Consider the following 13,680-nt stretch of genomic DNA (forward strand, 5'->3'; position numbering starts at 1 on the left):
TTTTTTTTTTTGCTGAAGTCAAAAATGTAAAATAAAAAAAATAAAAAAATACATTAATAATAATAATAAAAACATAATACAACTCAAACAACTTGACTTCACAAGTACGTACAGTTTTAAAAGTATGACCGCGAGACATTAAACTAGTTAGCATTAGATTTATGAGGTATAATGACTTGGAAATATTCGCCAGTAAACCTGGTATATGAATATGGTATGTGAAACCTGTATTTCACAGAATATGTGCAAAGGCATCTGGTTACACCGCTTACCTTGTGGTTATCAGCCGTTTCTACTAATCTGACTCTTAAAACGTATTTTCCTTCATGTCTATCCTGGTTCCCTTAGACTGTCATTGTTCATGCATTAAGCTATATGCAAATTTTTGTTGTTGTTGTAAAATACACTGAGGAATGGGTGAAAATAATTTGTTTAATATGGAGGCACCACCCTGCTGTAATGATTGATATAACTGATAATTGATATAATTGATGTAATGATTCAGATTTTACTTTCATGAACTCTTCAGTGCAGTGTTCTTTTCTCCAGCTCTCTTCACACCTTTACTCGTTCAGTCTTTTGCGTGAAAAGGCGTCTTCACGGGAAATCGTAATAGCTCCATTTTTTTCAAGAGGTTAAATTGAGCAGTGTTTTGCGTCCGCAGCGAAAGCCGCGCGCCTGTCCGTGTCTTTTTTCCCTCCCTCTATCGCTCGTGGCATGTCAAACACTCATAATAGGCTGCCAGGAGCTGTTTCACACTCTGTGTTAAATTTCACGCTTGAGAAGTCCTGCTCCCCTGAGTTTCCACCTCGCTCACGTTTAATCTAGAGAGAGAAGTGCTCGGGGACACGGCTCTCCCTCCGAGCAGGTGATGGAGATGATGGAGCGATGCTGGACGACTGCTGTTGTGATAGCAGAGACAAAAGAGGCCAATAACATTCGTTAAAAGCATTGCCCCAGGACCTGTCCATCCTTGACTGTTAACATGGCTGTCCTTTCAGACAGTGTGTGCCCTCACACACACACACACACACACACACACATATTCACAGACACTCATCCTGTACACATGCCTTGATCAAATATGAATGCAGTACAAGTATGTGCACTCCTTTTTAATTTGCACTTCAGTAAATGTACAAATGTGTAGCTCAAGTGTGTAATTCTTATCCGACTAATGTCTCAATATACAGTAGTGCTGCAAGAATAATGACGGGTTTCCTGAACATTCAGTCAGTCTTCTCTAAACTTGATCTTCTGTCAATCAATCAGATAGTCCCGCCCCAACATAAAATATCTAAAAACAAATAAATCTATTATTCATCTATTCCACAAAAGCAACAAGAACAACTAATATAAAATAAATATATATAAATATATATATATATTAACAGGCAAACATAGGCAAGGTTTCTATTTCTAACACGCGTTTGCAGCGTTGAGCAATGCAGCCAATCACAGACATATCTGTTGATTTCTGGAACGCAGGCGTTTAAGCTCGAATCTACTCACCGAGTTTTTGTGCCGTGCTGAAATGATCACGTGATCACGAATCCTCTCATTATAACACATGAGTGAAAACATGAAAGATTCATGGTGCATATATTCATCGTGTTTTAACAGAGCATTGTGAGACGGCGATGAACTGAGACGTCAGTTTGTTTAGTGAAGGGAGCGCTCTTATCTCACATTCTGCCACGTTTATATAGTTTTTATTCATTTTATTTCAGTTTTAGTTTTAGATATTTTAGTACAACAAGTTAAACTAAATGAAAATGTGAAATGTTGCTTTGGCAACTATCTGAAAAAAAAAATACTAAAGTGATTTTATTTTATTTCAGCTAACATTTCAAATAACAAAATGTATATAGAGAGAGAGAGAGAGAGAGAGAGAGAGAGAGAGAGAGAGAGAGAGAGAGAGAGAGAGAGAGAGTTTAGTTTTAATTAAGAACCCTGCTGAAAAGACTCAGCTCTGGCTCTTTTTTTTTTCACTAATCAGATAAGTAAAATAATGCACAACAGTATATTTTTAGGAAGTGGAAGTAACATTTTGTCAAGATGAAAATACTCTGATAATGTACACTACTTGACAGTGGGTTAGTTAAAAATACTTTGTTGCTGTCCACTAATGTTCACATGTGCTGTGTACTGTCTGCCCTGCGGCTGGTGACTGACCTTTGAGTCTTGACCCTTAAGCATGCATATGCGTATCTGAGATTTTTTTTGTTTGCCTGTTTGTTTTTTCTGTATGACCTTGTAAGGTGGCATCTGATGGAGGATGCATGCATGCAGTGTGCTGTATAGTGCTGCCTGTGGGGTGTGTGTGCATGTGTTTCTATGGAGTCTGATGAATTTTTGTGTTTTCAGCGTGTGACGACGACTGTGCCGGACTCTTGATTCGTGACATGGATCGTCTGCTGCGTTTGATTGGCAGCGTCAATCTCACTCTGCCCCTCCCCCTGCCCTATAAAGTGCTGTATCGATTCGAGAACGTGACGGAGGAGCTGAAGGTGAGCATGAGCAGCAGAGCACTCAAAACACCAAACACATCCAAGTCTGGAAGCTCTTTACTGTCAGTTTAATGCACTAATTCACAGGGTGCGTTATTGAATTCAGAGGCGATCTCGCTCAATCATGAATTAAATTGCAAAATGGATTGCTGCTGAATAGCACACCATGTTATCAAGTGAATTCTTTTTTTTTTTTTTTTTATCAATTGACAGTCCTGTTTTTTTTTTTTTTATAGATTTTATACTGTACACATGAAAAAGTGAAAATGCTTGTAAAATGTTTTCTGGTACAACTTTAATTGTTTGCATACTCCACCTGAAAAATGACACAGAATGAAGACAGAAACTATAGCAGTAATCATGTGCTGTACTTCATCAGCTTCATTTGGAGATGCTCTAATCACGTCAGTCGGATTGATCTTCTGCTAATTAGCATCTATATTTGAGTTGTTTACAATATTGTTTCCCATGCATATCTCGAATTATTCATTACATGACTCATAATTCAGTGATGTCTAATGAGGCATAGGTCATCCTGGTTTCCATGGTGACACGTCTCCGTCCGTCAGTCATGTGTTGATGGTAATGGCGTGTCTTTGGTCGTGTGTTTGCAGCACATGCTGTCCCCTCAGAGAGCCCCGGAGAGACTGCTGCAGCTGGCCGACAGTAACCTGGGCAGTCTGGTCACTGAGATGGACGAGCTGCTCAGCAGGGTGAGTCTCTCACACAGTCAGACATCAGGCCTGGACCTGATCTGTTCAGTCCTTACGGTATGGAGTGTGGAAGTCAAGAACAAAGACACTGCATTGCAATCACTCATTCACTTACTGTCTAAAAACCATCTAAATTCAGCATCAAATTAAGTATTAACTGAAATGCCATGCATGCAAACATCTCCTGGTGGCCTTCGTTGGGTATAAATGTGTTGTTGTTGTTGTTTTTTTAATAGATACTGGTATTATTGGGAACTGAACTATGTGATGCTACATTAAGTTTAACTTATTTCACAGTAAAAAGGGACATTTGGGGCACAGAGTCCCTTCTGCTTACCAAGGATGCATTTATTTGATCAAAAATACAGTAACACCAGTAATATTGTGAAATGTTATTTAAATTTAAAATAACTTCAATTTAAAAAAAAAAAAAAGGTAATTTATTTCTGTGATGTGCAGCTGTATTTTCAGCATCATTACTCCAGTCTTCAGTGTCACATGATCTTCAGAAATCATTCTAATATGATGATTTGCTGCTCAAGAAACATTTATTATTATTATCAGTGTTGAAAACTGTTGTGCTGCTGAATGTTTTTGTGGAAACCATGATACACTACCATTTAAAAGTTTAGGGTAAGTAAGTTTGAAAAAGGGGCAAAATGATGTTTTTGAAGTAAGTTTGAAAAAGGGGCAAAATGAATAGGCTACTTTATTTTCTGGTAAGTTTAAATGCTGTTCTTTATCAAAGTATCTTGAAAACTAAAATGTATCTCAATTTCCACAACAAAAAACTGTTTTCAACATTGATAACAATCAGAAATGTTTCTTGTGCCGCAAATCAGCATAGAGGTGTCAGATCGAATGTGTCTCGCTGTTTTTATCCTGAGGCTGCTCGGCTTCTTCGCACAGCTGTAGAATGAGACTCATTGGGTTTTTCTCAATATACATGCAGGCCACTAAAGTGTCTGCTGATGGAGAGCAGACGGCAGCAGATGCAGAGCGGAGCCGCAAAGGAGCCGAGGACCTGGAGCTTTATGTCAGGAACACACTGCTGGCTGCTGAAGGTACTAACAAATAGCAAATTTGACTGGTCCAGCTGAAATGAGGTTTTCATGGGATCAGTATGATATTAGCTGAGGCTGTGTTGTGTGTGTGTGTGTGTGTGTGTGTGTGTGTGTGTGAGGCCCGATGTTCTGTAAATGAGTGTTTGTCTCATTGTGCATGTCTTTAAATGAGAAGCTGCTTTAGAGAATGAAGGTTCAGCTAACACTATGTGATGCCTTAATTAAAAGAGACAAAATTCATTACTGGAAAAATAATCACTTAAACAGATACTCCACTCTCTGACTGTGTGCGCAGTAGGAGCTGAATCCTTGAAGTCAAGTCAAGCCACATATATTTGTATAGCTCTTTATACAACACAGATTGTTTCAAATCGGCTTCACGTTATTAAACAGAAAATCAAAATTCATAAATTATGAAACAAATTCAATTTCAGTTGCGAAGCAGCTCTGCAGGAGACCATCGTGTCAGTTTTCAGATCAGTTCATTTCAATGTTGATTCAGTTCAGATCAATCATGAAACATCTTCCTTCATTGTGACCAGATTCAGGGACTCATCATGATATGACTCCAAAATGATTATGAGTTTTTGTGGCCAGATCACAATCTTAATTCCCCAAACAGTTATCATGCAAAGGTGGTTGACACGTGAGAGGTGTTCTCACAACAGATGGACATCTAAACATCAGACACATCAAAAACATCAGCAGATTAAAGCCATAAATACAAAAAAGGGCATAATTGTTTTTCTTGAATACGTGTTTGGCACTTAGAGCCACATATCGCACTTTGGTCCTCTGGATTTTGATAACTGGCCAAAAACGTCTTCCCAAAAGCTGCTAGCAGAAGTGGAGGAGAGCAGACCTCAGTCAGCGTGGAGTGGAAGAGCTTCATTATCCTTTCTGTGCGTGAGCTCCCTGCTCCAGTAAACCGCCTCGTCTCTCATCCTCTCGAGCACGCTAAACGAGGAGGAATCAAATGATTCTGTTCACCCTAAAGACCCGAGCTTCGTTTGAAACTCACTATGCAATTATTTCCAGCTCGGCTCGCTTGGCAGGTATATACTGCGCTCTTTATAGTCGATCGACTGTTTGTGTTTGAACTCTCGAGGAATTTCACAAACGCATGTAATTATAGCTCATTTTCATCTCAATTTAATTATTTTTATTTAAACTGCAACACGCAGAGAAGCTTGCTCGCTCTTTATTTCGCCCTCCCGCTTGAACTGATTGGGGTTTTATTTCAGAATCTAATTTAATTTGATTAAAGAATATTAACTCTGCTGAGTCAAATCTAAGCTTCTTTGGATTAAACTGAACCAAGTAAAACACCTGTGAAAAGAAATAAGGGACGGTTACATTTGTTCTGTGTATATACTGTCCACTGTGTAATTCATCATTTTATTATAATGAGATTAATATAAATAGTAGTGTATGGTGTGTCCTCATTAGTAAAAGTGTTTACAGTTACAGTATTGTTGTGTATTGTGTGACTGTGTGTGTGTAAAATTCCTGTAAAATTCAAAGCACATCTTTGTGTGTGTGTGTTGTCCCACGTGAGCTGAACGCGACTCTGGGTTCGAGGGAAGGTGCTCCTGAGAAGAGCGTGAACGAGATGAACGACGAAATCCAAGTCATGCTCGCAGAACTACGAAAACGGCAGCTCTCTGGCAAGAAGAATATAGCTGACGAAGAATTGGGGTAAAACACACACACACTGCATGAAGAGTCCAGATGAGGTCACTTCCTGGATGTAATTTTCTGCAATAGAATACATTACTGCTGCCCACTTTTTCAGCAGCATTAGTTTTTTCCTCAATTTTTTTTCTTTAGTTTTAGTCTTTTTTAAATAGTTGTAAGCCATGAACCAAACCAACCAGTTACAAGGAGAATCACAACATTATAAATTTTCATTTGAAGCAAAAAGGATTTGAAATTCGAACAAAAAGACAAAGATACAAGACTGTGTACCTCACAGCTTTAGTGAGGGAAAGAACTACAATCCCATGAATCATTGCATATGGTATAATCGTCTTAAAAACGATGGAGAAATTTTTTATATATACATATATACTTATATATATTGACAGTGTAATGAGACCGAATTGATGTGGGTGGAGCTAAAGAGATCTTTTGGTGCAATTTATGCACTGCAGTTGTCTGATTGGTGGAATTTTCTGTACATCATCATGGGTAATGTAGTTTTTCACCATAAAATCAGCTGTTAAATATAATTTTTTTTAAATAAGTTGAAATAATGCAGGCAACACAAGCATATTCCATCAATTAGAACAAGCTTTATACGTTATCGTTAAAAATCTGTGAAAAATGAATGGAGTTTAGGGAATGGATGTGCAAGCTGTCATAACAGACAGTGATTGGATTTATTGCAAGGTGTTATAATGAAGCACACTGTTCATATGTAAAGATCATAATGAATATTACTCAGTTCGAGCACCACAGCAAACCTCTTACACATAAAGAGAAGCAGCAGTGAGGACGCCGTTCAAGCTCAGGTTGGAATAATTGTTTTGGCGGCATTATGTTTCTCAGCCGTATTTTGTGGTTCACTGGATCACAGCTCAAATGAAGAAAGTTTCTCTTTCTTATGTAAAATCTTAATGAACTAATTAAAAGTTGCCTGAGGTTGGGCGGGGGAGGAATATTATTCCAGCCTAATCAAATTACTTCTGTAATGGATTCCTGTGTCTGTAGGGCCATGAGAGAACAGAGAGAGACACCTAGAGGAGGACAGAGGGAATGACTCGGTGCTCAAGTAAAACAAAAAACGTCTCTTAGTATTTTAATGCTCACCAAGGCTGCATTTATTTGATCAAAAATACAGTAAAAATTGTAATATTGTAAAATATTATTACAATTAAGAAAAACAGTTTTCTATGTGGATATGTGTTAAACTGTAATTTATTCCTGTGATTTAAAGCTGTATTTTCAGCATCATTACTGATTCAGCATCAGCTGATTTGCTGCTTAATTATTATTGGTGCTCAGTTATTAATAATAGTTTTTAGTATTAAATGTTAAAAACATTGGTAAAAAAAAAACATTGCAACATTGTAATGATTTACTGTCACTTTTGATCAATTTAATGCATCCTTTTTGAATAAAAGTCCAAATCTCACTGATCCCCAACATCTGAACGGTAGTGTAGTGGTCATTCTGGTTCGCTTTGGTCTCTTAAAGGGTTTCTTGTGTCATGAGTCACAGATAAGGAGCTCTCTCTCGCTCTGTCTCTTCATCATTACAGTGCCGCAGAGGCTCTTTTGGCTCGAGTGAAGCGTTTGTTTGGAGATCCACACCAGGCCACAGAGGACCTGAAGAAGGAGGTCAGTGATAAAATGGGCGATTACAGGCAGAAACTGGACGAAGCTCAGGATCTGCTGAGGGACGCGCAAAACAAAACCAAACAGACCGAAAGACTGGCTGATAACAACCAACTGAACCTCGACCGTCTGCAGGTGCACACTTACACAAACACACAGACGTATGACACGCTCCGTACGGTGTCTAAAGCATTTTGTTATGTTTGAGCAGGGAAAGAGGGACGCGGCCGGTAAACAGAAAAAGGAAATGGAGGGAATTTTGGCAGAAGGAGAGAAGATGCTGGATGAAGCTAACGCTCTCTCAGACAGCATCAACCGGGGCAAAGAGGTCAGTTTCACACTGGACACATGAAATGTTACTAAACGATAACTACTGGTCAGAGCCGTGGCTTACTGACTCCCGTCTGCAGGAGCTGGAGGAGATGGCCAGAGAGCTGGGTCCCCTGCACGATAAGTTGGATTTTAAGGTGGCACGTTTGGGCCGTGGTCTGGACGACTCCATCCCTGATCTGCTGCTGAGAGCGGAAGACCACGCCGGCCAGCTCAACGATTCTGCTGCCATACTCGACAGGTGTGTGTGTGTGTGTGTGTGTGTGTGTGTGTGTGTGTGTGTGTGTGTGTGTGTTCATTGCCGTTTCCAGCTCAGATGAACACTAAAGGCAGTAAAACATCAACTGTTATTTCTTTTCAAATAAATTATGATTACAAGAGCAGATTGTTGATTAATATAGGTTTATTTTTGCATGGTTTCTTGCACATTACTATGTTGTGAGATCAAAACATTTTTAGCATGGTGAATGAGTTGTAAAATGTTATAAATGTTACATTTGCATCACATAACCAGCTCTGTGTGTGGCTTTTCTGACACAGTAAACTTGCTTGATATCGCACCCGGTGCAGCAGTGCACTTGTGATGTGAAGCACTCAGATACCTATGAAACACAGGTCAAGAGCTCAAAAACATGCAGAAACCAGATCAAATGGCATGTTTGCTTCAGGAAATGCATTTTATCTCACATTTGCTTTTGTTAGCACTATAGGTTAGGGTCAGTGTAGGGTTTAGTGTCAGTGCTACTTTATTTATACGTACAACAACCAATGTAATAAAACACTGCCAGATTCACATTCATCTGTTTGTACATTTCATTTCAAAAGTGTCACGAAATGTGCAGAAGCAGTGCACAAAGCAATGTAATGGAAATGTGACCACAGGCATGTTTTTCCAGTGAGCCTGGGTTTGTTTATTTTGCGTTCTTTCACTAATCTGACTGTGTGTCTGTGTGTGTGTGTGTGTGTGTGTGTGTGTGTGTGGTCCCTGTAGTATTCTAGCTGAGGCAAAGAACCTGTCCTTCAACGCCACCGCTGCTTTCAAGGCTTACACCAACATCAAGAACTACATCGATGAGGCTGATAAGGTGGCCAAAGAGGCAAAGAAAGCCAGCATTGATGCTCTACAGCTGGTGAGGAAACACCCACACACACACACACAGAATCATGAGTGTCTCCTGTCTTCATCAGTGACTGTTGTGAAATGCTCCACATGGGCAGAGGCTAATTCACATTTGGTTGATTTTTTATTCCGCCATGATTCCAGTTTGAAGGAAGTGGATATTCATTCAAAGGGCATTAAAGTGTGCGAGACGTGAATTTCAACTGTATTTAATGAATGTTCAGAAGTGAAGTAAAGTTCGACAGATACCCTGTGCTCAGGAGTAGGGAGCAATGAACACTGTGTAGGGATCATGTCAAGGGGAACACACTTCATGCACTGAACTCTCTTCTCAAGAGCTGATGATCTGAATCAGTGTTAAATAAGAGAGACATGCACAACATGCAGAGCAGGACTGGAACTGAGAACTTCTGACATTGAACATAAACTATATACAGTACATATATATATATAAACACATAACACAGTCTAGTTGAATTACTATGACGATTCATCCAGGATACCTGTGTGGTTGTCGGGAGCTGGTCTGTAATGTCTAGAATCGCTGTGCTTGACTCCACACCTCAGGCACGTCGTGTTAAACTGTTCAATTCATTTCCATTTGTCCTGCTTCAGAGATCAAAGCTTTCCTCCTGTCCTCCGGTTATCTTCCCTCGTTCCTGTCGTTCACCCTCTTTCATCATCCTCTTCCATTTTTCGCAGAAATAGTGGGCCGAAAGGTTAAAACTGAACAAGGGTGCTTCACACAACAGTGTCAAAGCCAACAGTATGCAACAATACTAAAAATGAGCTTTCAATCCTCTAACCCTCTCTCAGCGTGGAAATGCATGACAAGAACACACTGATCGTGGCACGTTCAACAGCATTTCTGTGTTATGTTTCAAACAGAGTATAATTTTTGTTTATTGCCACACAACCAGGGCCATTGTTTCTGTAACTATTACTTGATAATAATCAGAAATGCTTCTTGAGCAGTAAATCAGCATATTAGAATGACTTCTGAAGATCATTGAAGACTGGACAGATAGTGTACTGCAGGTTCATTCCCGTGAAGTGTGGCACATATACACATTTAAAAATGACAGTCCTTTGTCTTATATAGTATTGCATTGAGTTTTTATCCCAATAAAACACAAATCTCCAAAACATGTCCCTCCCTCTAGCGTCTGAAGCGTGAGTGGCATCCGCTCTAATGTGTGTGTGCTGTCCTGTCTGTAGGCCTCAGGACCCAAAGGATCTCTGAAAGACCAGGCCAAGGGTTCGGTTCAGAAGAGCCACCGTCTGTGGAACGAGGCCAAAGAACTGCAGAATGACGTGAAAGGTGAAAAAACATTAGATTACCATCCTCAGCATCTGCAGCTTCTCACAGATCTTCCCAAGAAAAAACGTATTTTCTTCCAACATCGTTTTTGTATTTATTTATTTTTTTCAGAAAATGGAGACAATCTGGGTGCTCTTCAGTCCAGACTGAAAGGAGCCAACAAAAAGAACAAAGACTTACAGAAAGGCCTGAACGACACAATGGAGGAACTCAACGCCATCCCAGATGGTGTGTGTGTGTGTGTGTGTGTGTGTGTGTGTGTGTGTGTGTGTGTGTGTGTTTGTGTGTGTGTGTGTGTGTGTGTGTGTGTGTGTGTGTGTGTGTGTCAGGGTCATCCTCACCAGCTTGACTGCAGAAAACACAGAATCTCCCACTTTAAACCTTCATAAGGTTTGATGTTTGCTGTTCCTATGGTTACACAGAGGTGAGTGTGTGTGTGTGTGTGTGTGTGTGTGTGTGTGTGTGTGTGTACGTCTGAAACCTAAAGCATCCGTCTCACTCTTCACACAACAGGTTTCAGACAGGCATCTAGAACCTCACAATGCCACTTCTAAGGATTTAAAACAATTTTAAGCACCAACCTCCACACTGGACACACAGAATTGTGGGTAATCACAAACAACGACTGTAAAGGGCAACTCTGCGCAGCTCTAAAAAAAGCCCAGATGAAGGCATCTTAGTAGACAGGATATTAGGGAAGCATTGGATTTGGACCTGAGAAAACTGCTGGCAGCACTCAGTAAAAGATCCAGTCAGTGTTCTTAACTGAAACAAAAATGATATATATATATATATATAAAACTTTTCACTAACTGATTGCTTAAAAGAAAATAAATGTTAGATGAAAAATTTTAACTTTAAGTTGAAGTTCTAGAATTACTAAGAATAACTAAGCTGAAATAAAATAAAAAACCTAAATAGAAATGTCAAAATTAAAAAGCTAATTCTAAATATTAATAAATACTGTAATAGTATGTAAATAATACAAAAATAATGTAGGCAAGGCAAGTCTATTTATATATCACAAATATATAAATAATTATAAAATAAACAAAATAATAAGAAATAAAAAAGTAAAAAATTTAGTATCTTTTTTTTTAAGAAGCGTGATCTAGAAAGGTGATAAATTTGTCACAGATCATTTTTTTAATGGAAATGTATACTTATGAGTGAGTCTTACAAAGCATATTTCCTTTTAATGAAAAGAATATATATATATATATAGAATTGAAACCTAGTTTGAGGAACCTCCGTGAAGTTGGCACCCCATAAAAAAAAATAATCACCAAAACTATGCCATTCTTTGTGCTACGTTTGTGGTAACATGAGGTGGAGGGTGACGTCACATGGTCAAAAAAACAATGTTTAATATCTCAAACACCAAACCAGCACAAACGTTTGTTTTTGCAGTACAAATCAGCACAAACGAATGGCATAGTTTTGGTGATTATTTCTTTTTATGGGGTGCCGACTTCACAGAGGTGTTTGACCACCATTAAAATTTTTTTAGGATTGTGAAATTGATTTTATGACGATTAAACAAAGTTCTCCACCAGTTTCATTACTGAAAATATAATAATAACCATAGCAATAACTGATTAATATAATTAAACAGGAAAGTATCTTTTCATTTTGGTAGTATTTGTAGTGCTGATGTAAATGCATGCTGATTCAGTCTACTGACAATCACTGAGAAGAATAAATGTACTGAAAACTCAGAATGAAAATGTCTGGATGCCTGAATTTAGAGTGAAATGTGCTTAATTGTCATGAAAATAAAGTCACAATAAATAAATAAACAAATAGTTCTTAATTAAACAGGTTCATTTATCTTTTTATTTTTTCTCTGATTGTGGAGTGAAATATGAGCTGGGTGTATTGTTCATCTGAATGTTGTTATTGAGCTTTGTGAGCATGATGTTTGAGACGTGCAGCTAAACCTGTGGTATTTTCTGGTTGTGTGGATGAGGGCAGATCTGGCAGCGAAGATCCAGGCCACTAAGCTGAAGGCAGCGGAGGCCAACGACACGGCCATAGACGTGCTCAACCGCCTGAAGGACATGAACCTCAACCTGATGGGCCTGAAGAGGAACCACAGCAAACTGGAGGACGACGTCAAGACAGCCAACAACCTGATCAAAGACCCGGAGAAAAACAGTACGACACCCATCCAACTCCAGCAACAATCCTTCTTTAGAGAGACAACAGCTGCATGGATCATAAAGATTTGATTTCTTAATTGAAATGTTTGTGTTACAAGATCACTCAAATGCTTATTTGGTATTTTTCCCCCCCATTTGATTTTGAACGTCAACAGCAATAAGTATGTATACACGATTTTCTTCTTTCATCTGTGCGAATGATTTTAAGAGCTCTCTCCGCTCCCCGAGGCTTCAGCATGGTGCTTTTATCCGGAGCGCTGCATGTACAGAGAGAGTGTTTTCCCAATCGCTCCCTTTCTCCGTTCTTTGTTTCAACCCAACAGGATTAAACGCAGCCTTTCAAAGCTTCACTAAGCTTGTTATCCTAATGAGCGCTTTAGCTAATTACAGATCGTTTTTTTTCTCTCATCTTCTCTTTTGAATAACAGCTCCATGTCTTTCGCTGCCTACGCTGCAAATGAGAGATATATAACATGTCACTTTTTTCCCATTTTAGCTTTTGTTTCTGAAGTCTTTCATAGTCTCCTACGCCTTTCATTCTCTGTTACTTATGGCTCCGCTCTCCAGCATGTTTCTAATGTGCTGTTTATATTCTGCGGTCTCGCTCTCATGTGTTAATGTTGGTGACGGCCGCTCCTCTGCGTGTGTGTCTGCAGTTCATGCGGCCGGAGCTAAAGTCAAGGATCTGGAGAAAGAGGCTGATAGGTTGCTGGAGAAACTGAAGCCCATTCAGGAGCTCCAGGACAACCTGAAGAAAAACATCTCACAGATCAAAGAGCTCATCAACCAGGCTCGCAAACAGGCCAACTCTGTGAGTACTGCCATCATACTCCAGGAAAACCCTGTAGAAAATAGCCTGTGAAATCAGTTTATTTACTTTTTTTTATTTTTTTTTACCAATTTTCATTCTGTTATTTTTTATTGCAATTTTTTTTGATTTACATTTTTCTAGATGATTAAATGAAATTGCAGTAATCAAAAAGCATGTTTAATTATTTTAAATCATGAAACGTAACTAAAAGGTTAACCAGAAATACATTTGTATGGCCCTATGTTTTTTTATTTTTGTGTTGTATATTTAATTTGTCTGGCAATCAAATGAAGGCATAAAACATTAACAGT

At 38.9% G+C, this 13,680-nt stretch overlaps 1 protein-coding gene across 1 annotated transcript in view; it reads left to right on the forward strand.

Annotated features, from left to right (window-relative positions):
• The window catches only part of LOC109058224 (laminin subunit alpha-2-like), a 182,467-nt gene that overhangs the window by 145,229 nt on the left and 23,558 nt on the right, over positions 1-13,680 (forward strand). Inside the window, exons 33-46 of the mRNA XM_042777209.1 lie at positions 2,368-2,510; positions 3,125-3,223; positions 4,176-4,287; positions 5,122-5,210; positions 5,846-5,985; positions 7,550-7,760; positions 7,837-7,953; positions 8,036-8,196; positions 8,947-9,085; positions 10,294-10,396; positions 10,508-10,624; positions 12,371-12,553; positions 12,714-12,719; positions 13,215-13,369. Of these exons, the coding sequence (XP_042633143.1) occupies positions 2,368-2,510; positions 3,125-3,223; positions 4,176-4,287; positions 5,122-5,210; positions 5,846-5,985; positions 7,550-7,760; positions 7,837-7,953; positions 8,036-8,196; positions 8,947-9,085; positions 10,294-10,396; positions 10,508-10,624; positions 12,371-12,553; positions 12,714-12,719; positions 13,215-13,369 (1,775 nt within the window). The remainder of the gene's footprint in view (positions 1-2,367; positions 2,511-3,124; positions 3,224-4,175; positions 4,288-5,121; positions 5,211-5,845; positions 5,986-7,549; positions 7,761-7,836; positions 7,954-8,035; positions 8,197-8,946; positions 9,086-10,293; positions 10,397-10,507; positions 10,625-12,370; positions 12,554-12,713; positions 12,720-13,214; positions 13,370-13,680) is intronic.

Source organism: Cyprinus carpio, chromosome A20 (assembly GCF_018340385.1).
Source record: "Cyprinus carpio isolate SPL01 chromosome A20, ASM1834038v1, whole genome shotgun sequence".
NCBI classification, from domain to species: Eukaryota; Metazoa; Chordata; class Actinopteri; order Cypriniformes; family Cyprinidae; genus Cyprinus; species Cyprinus carpio.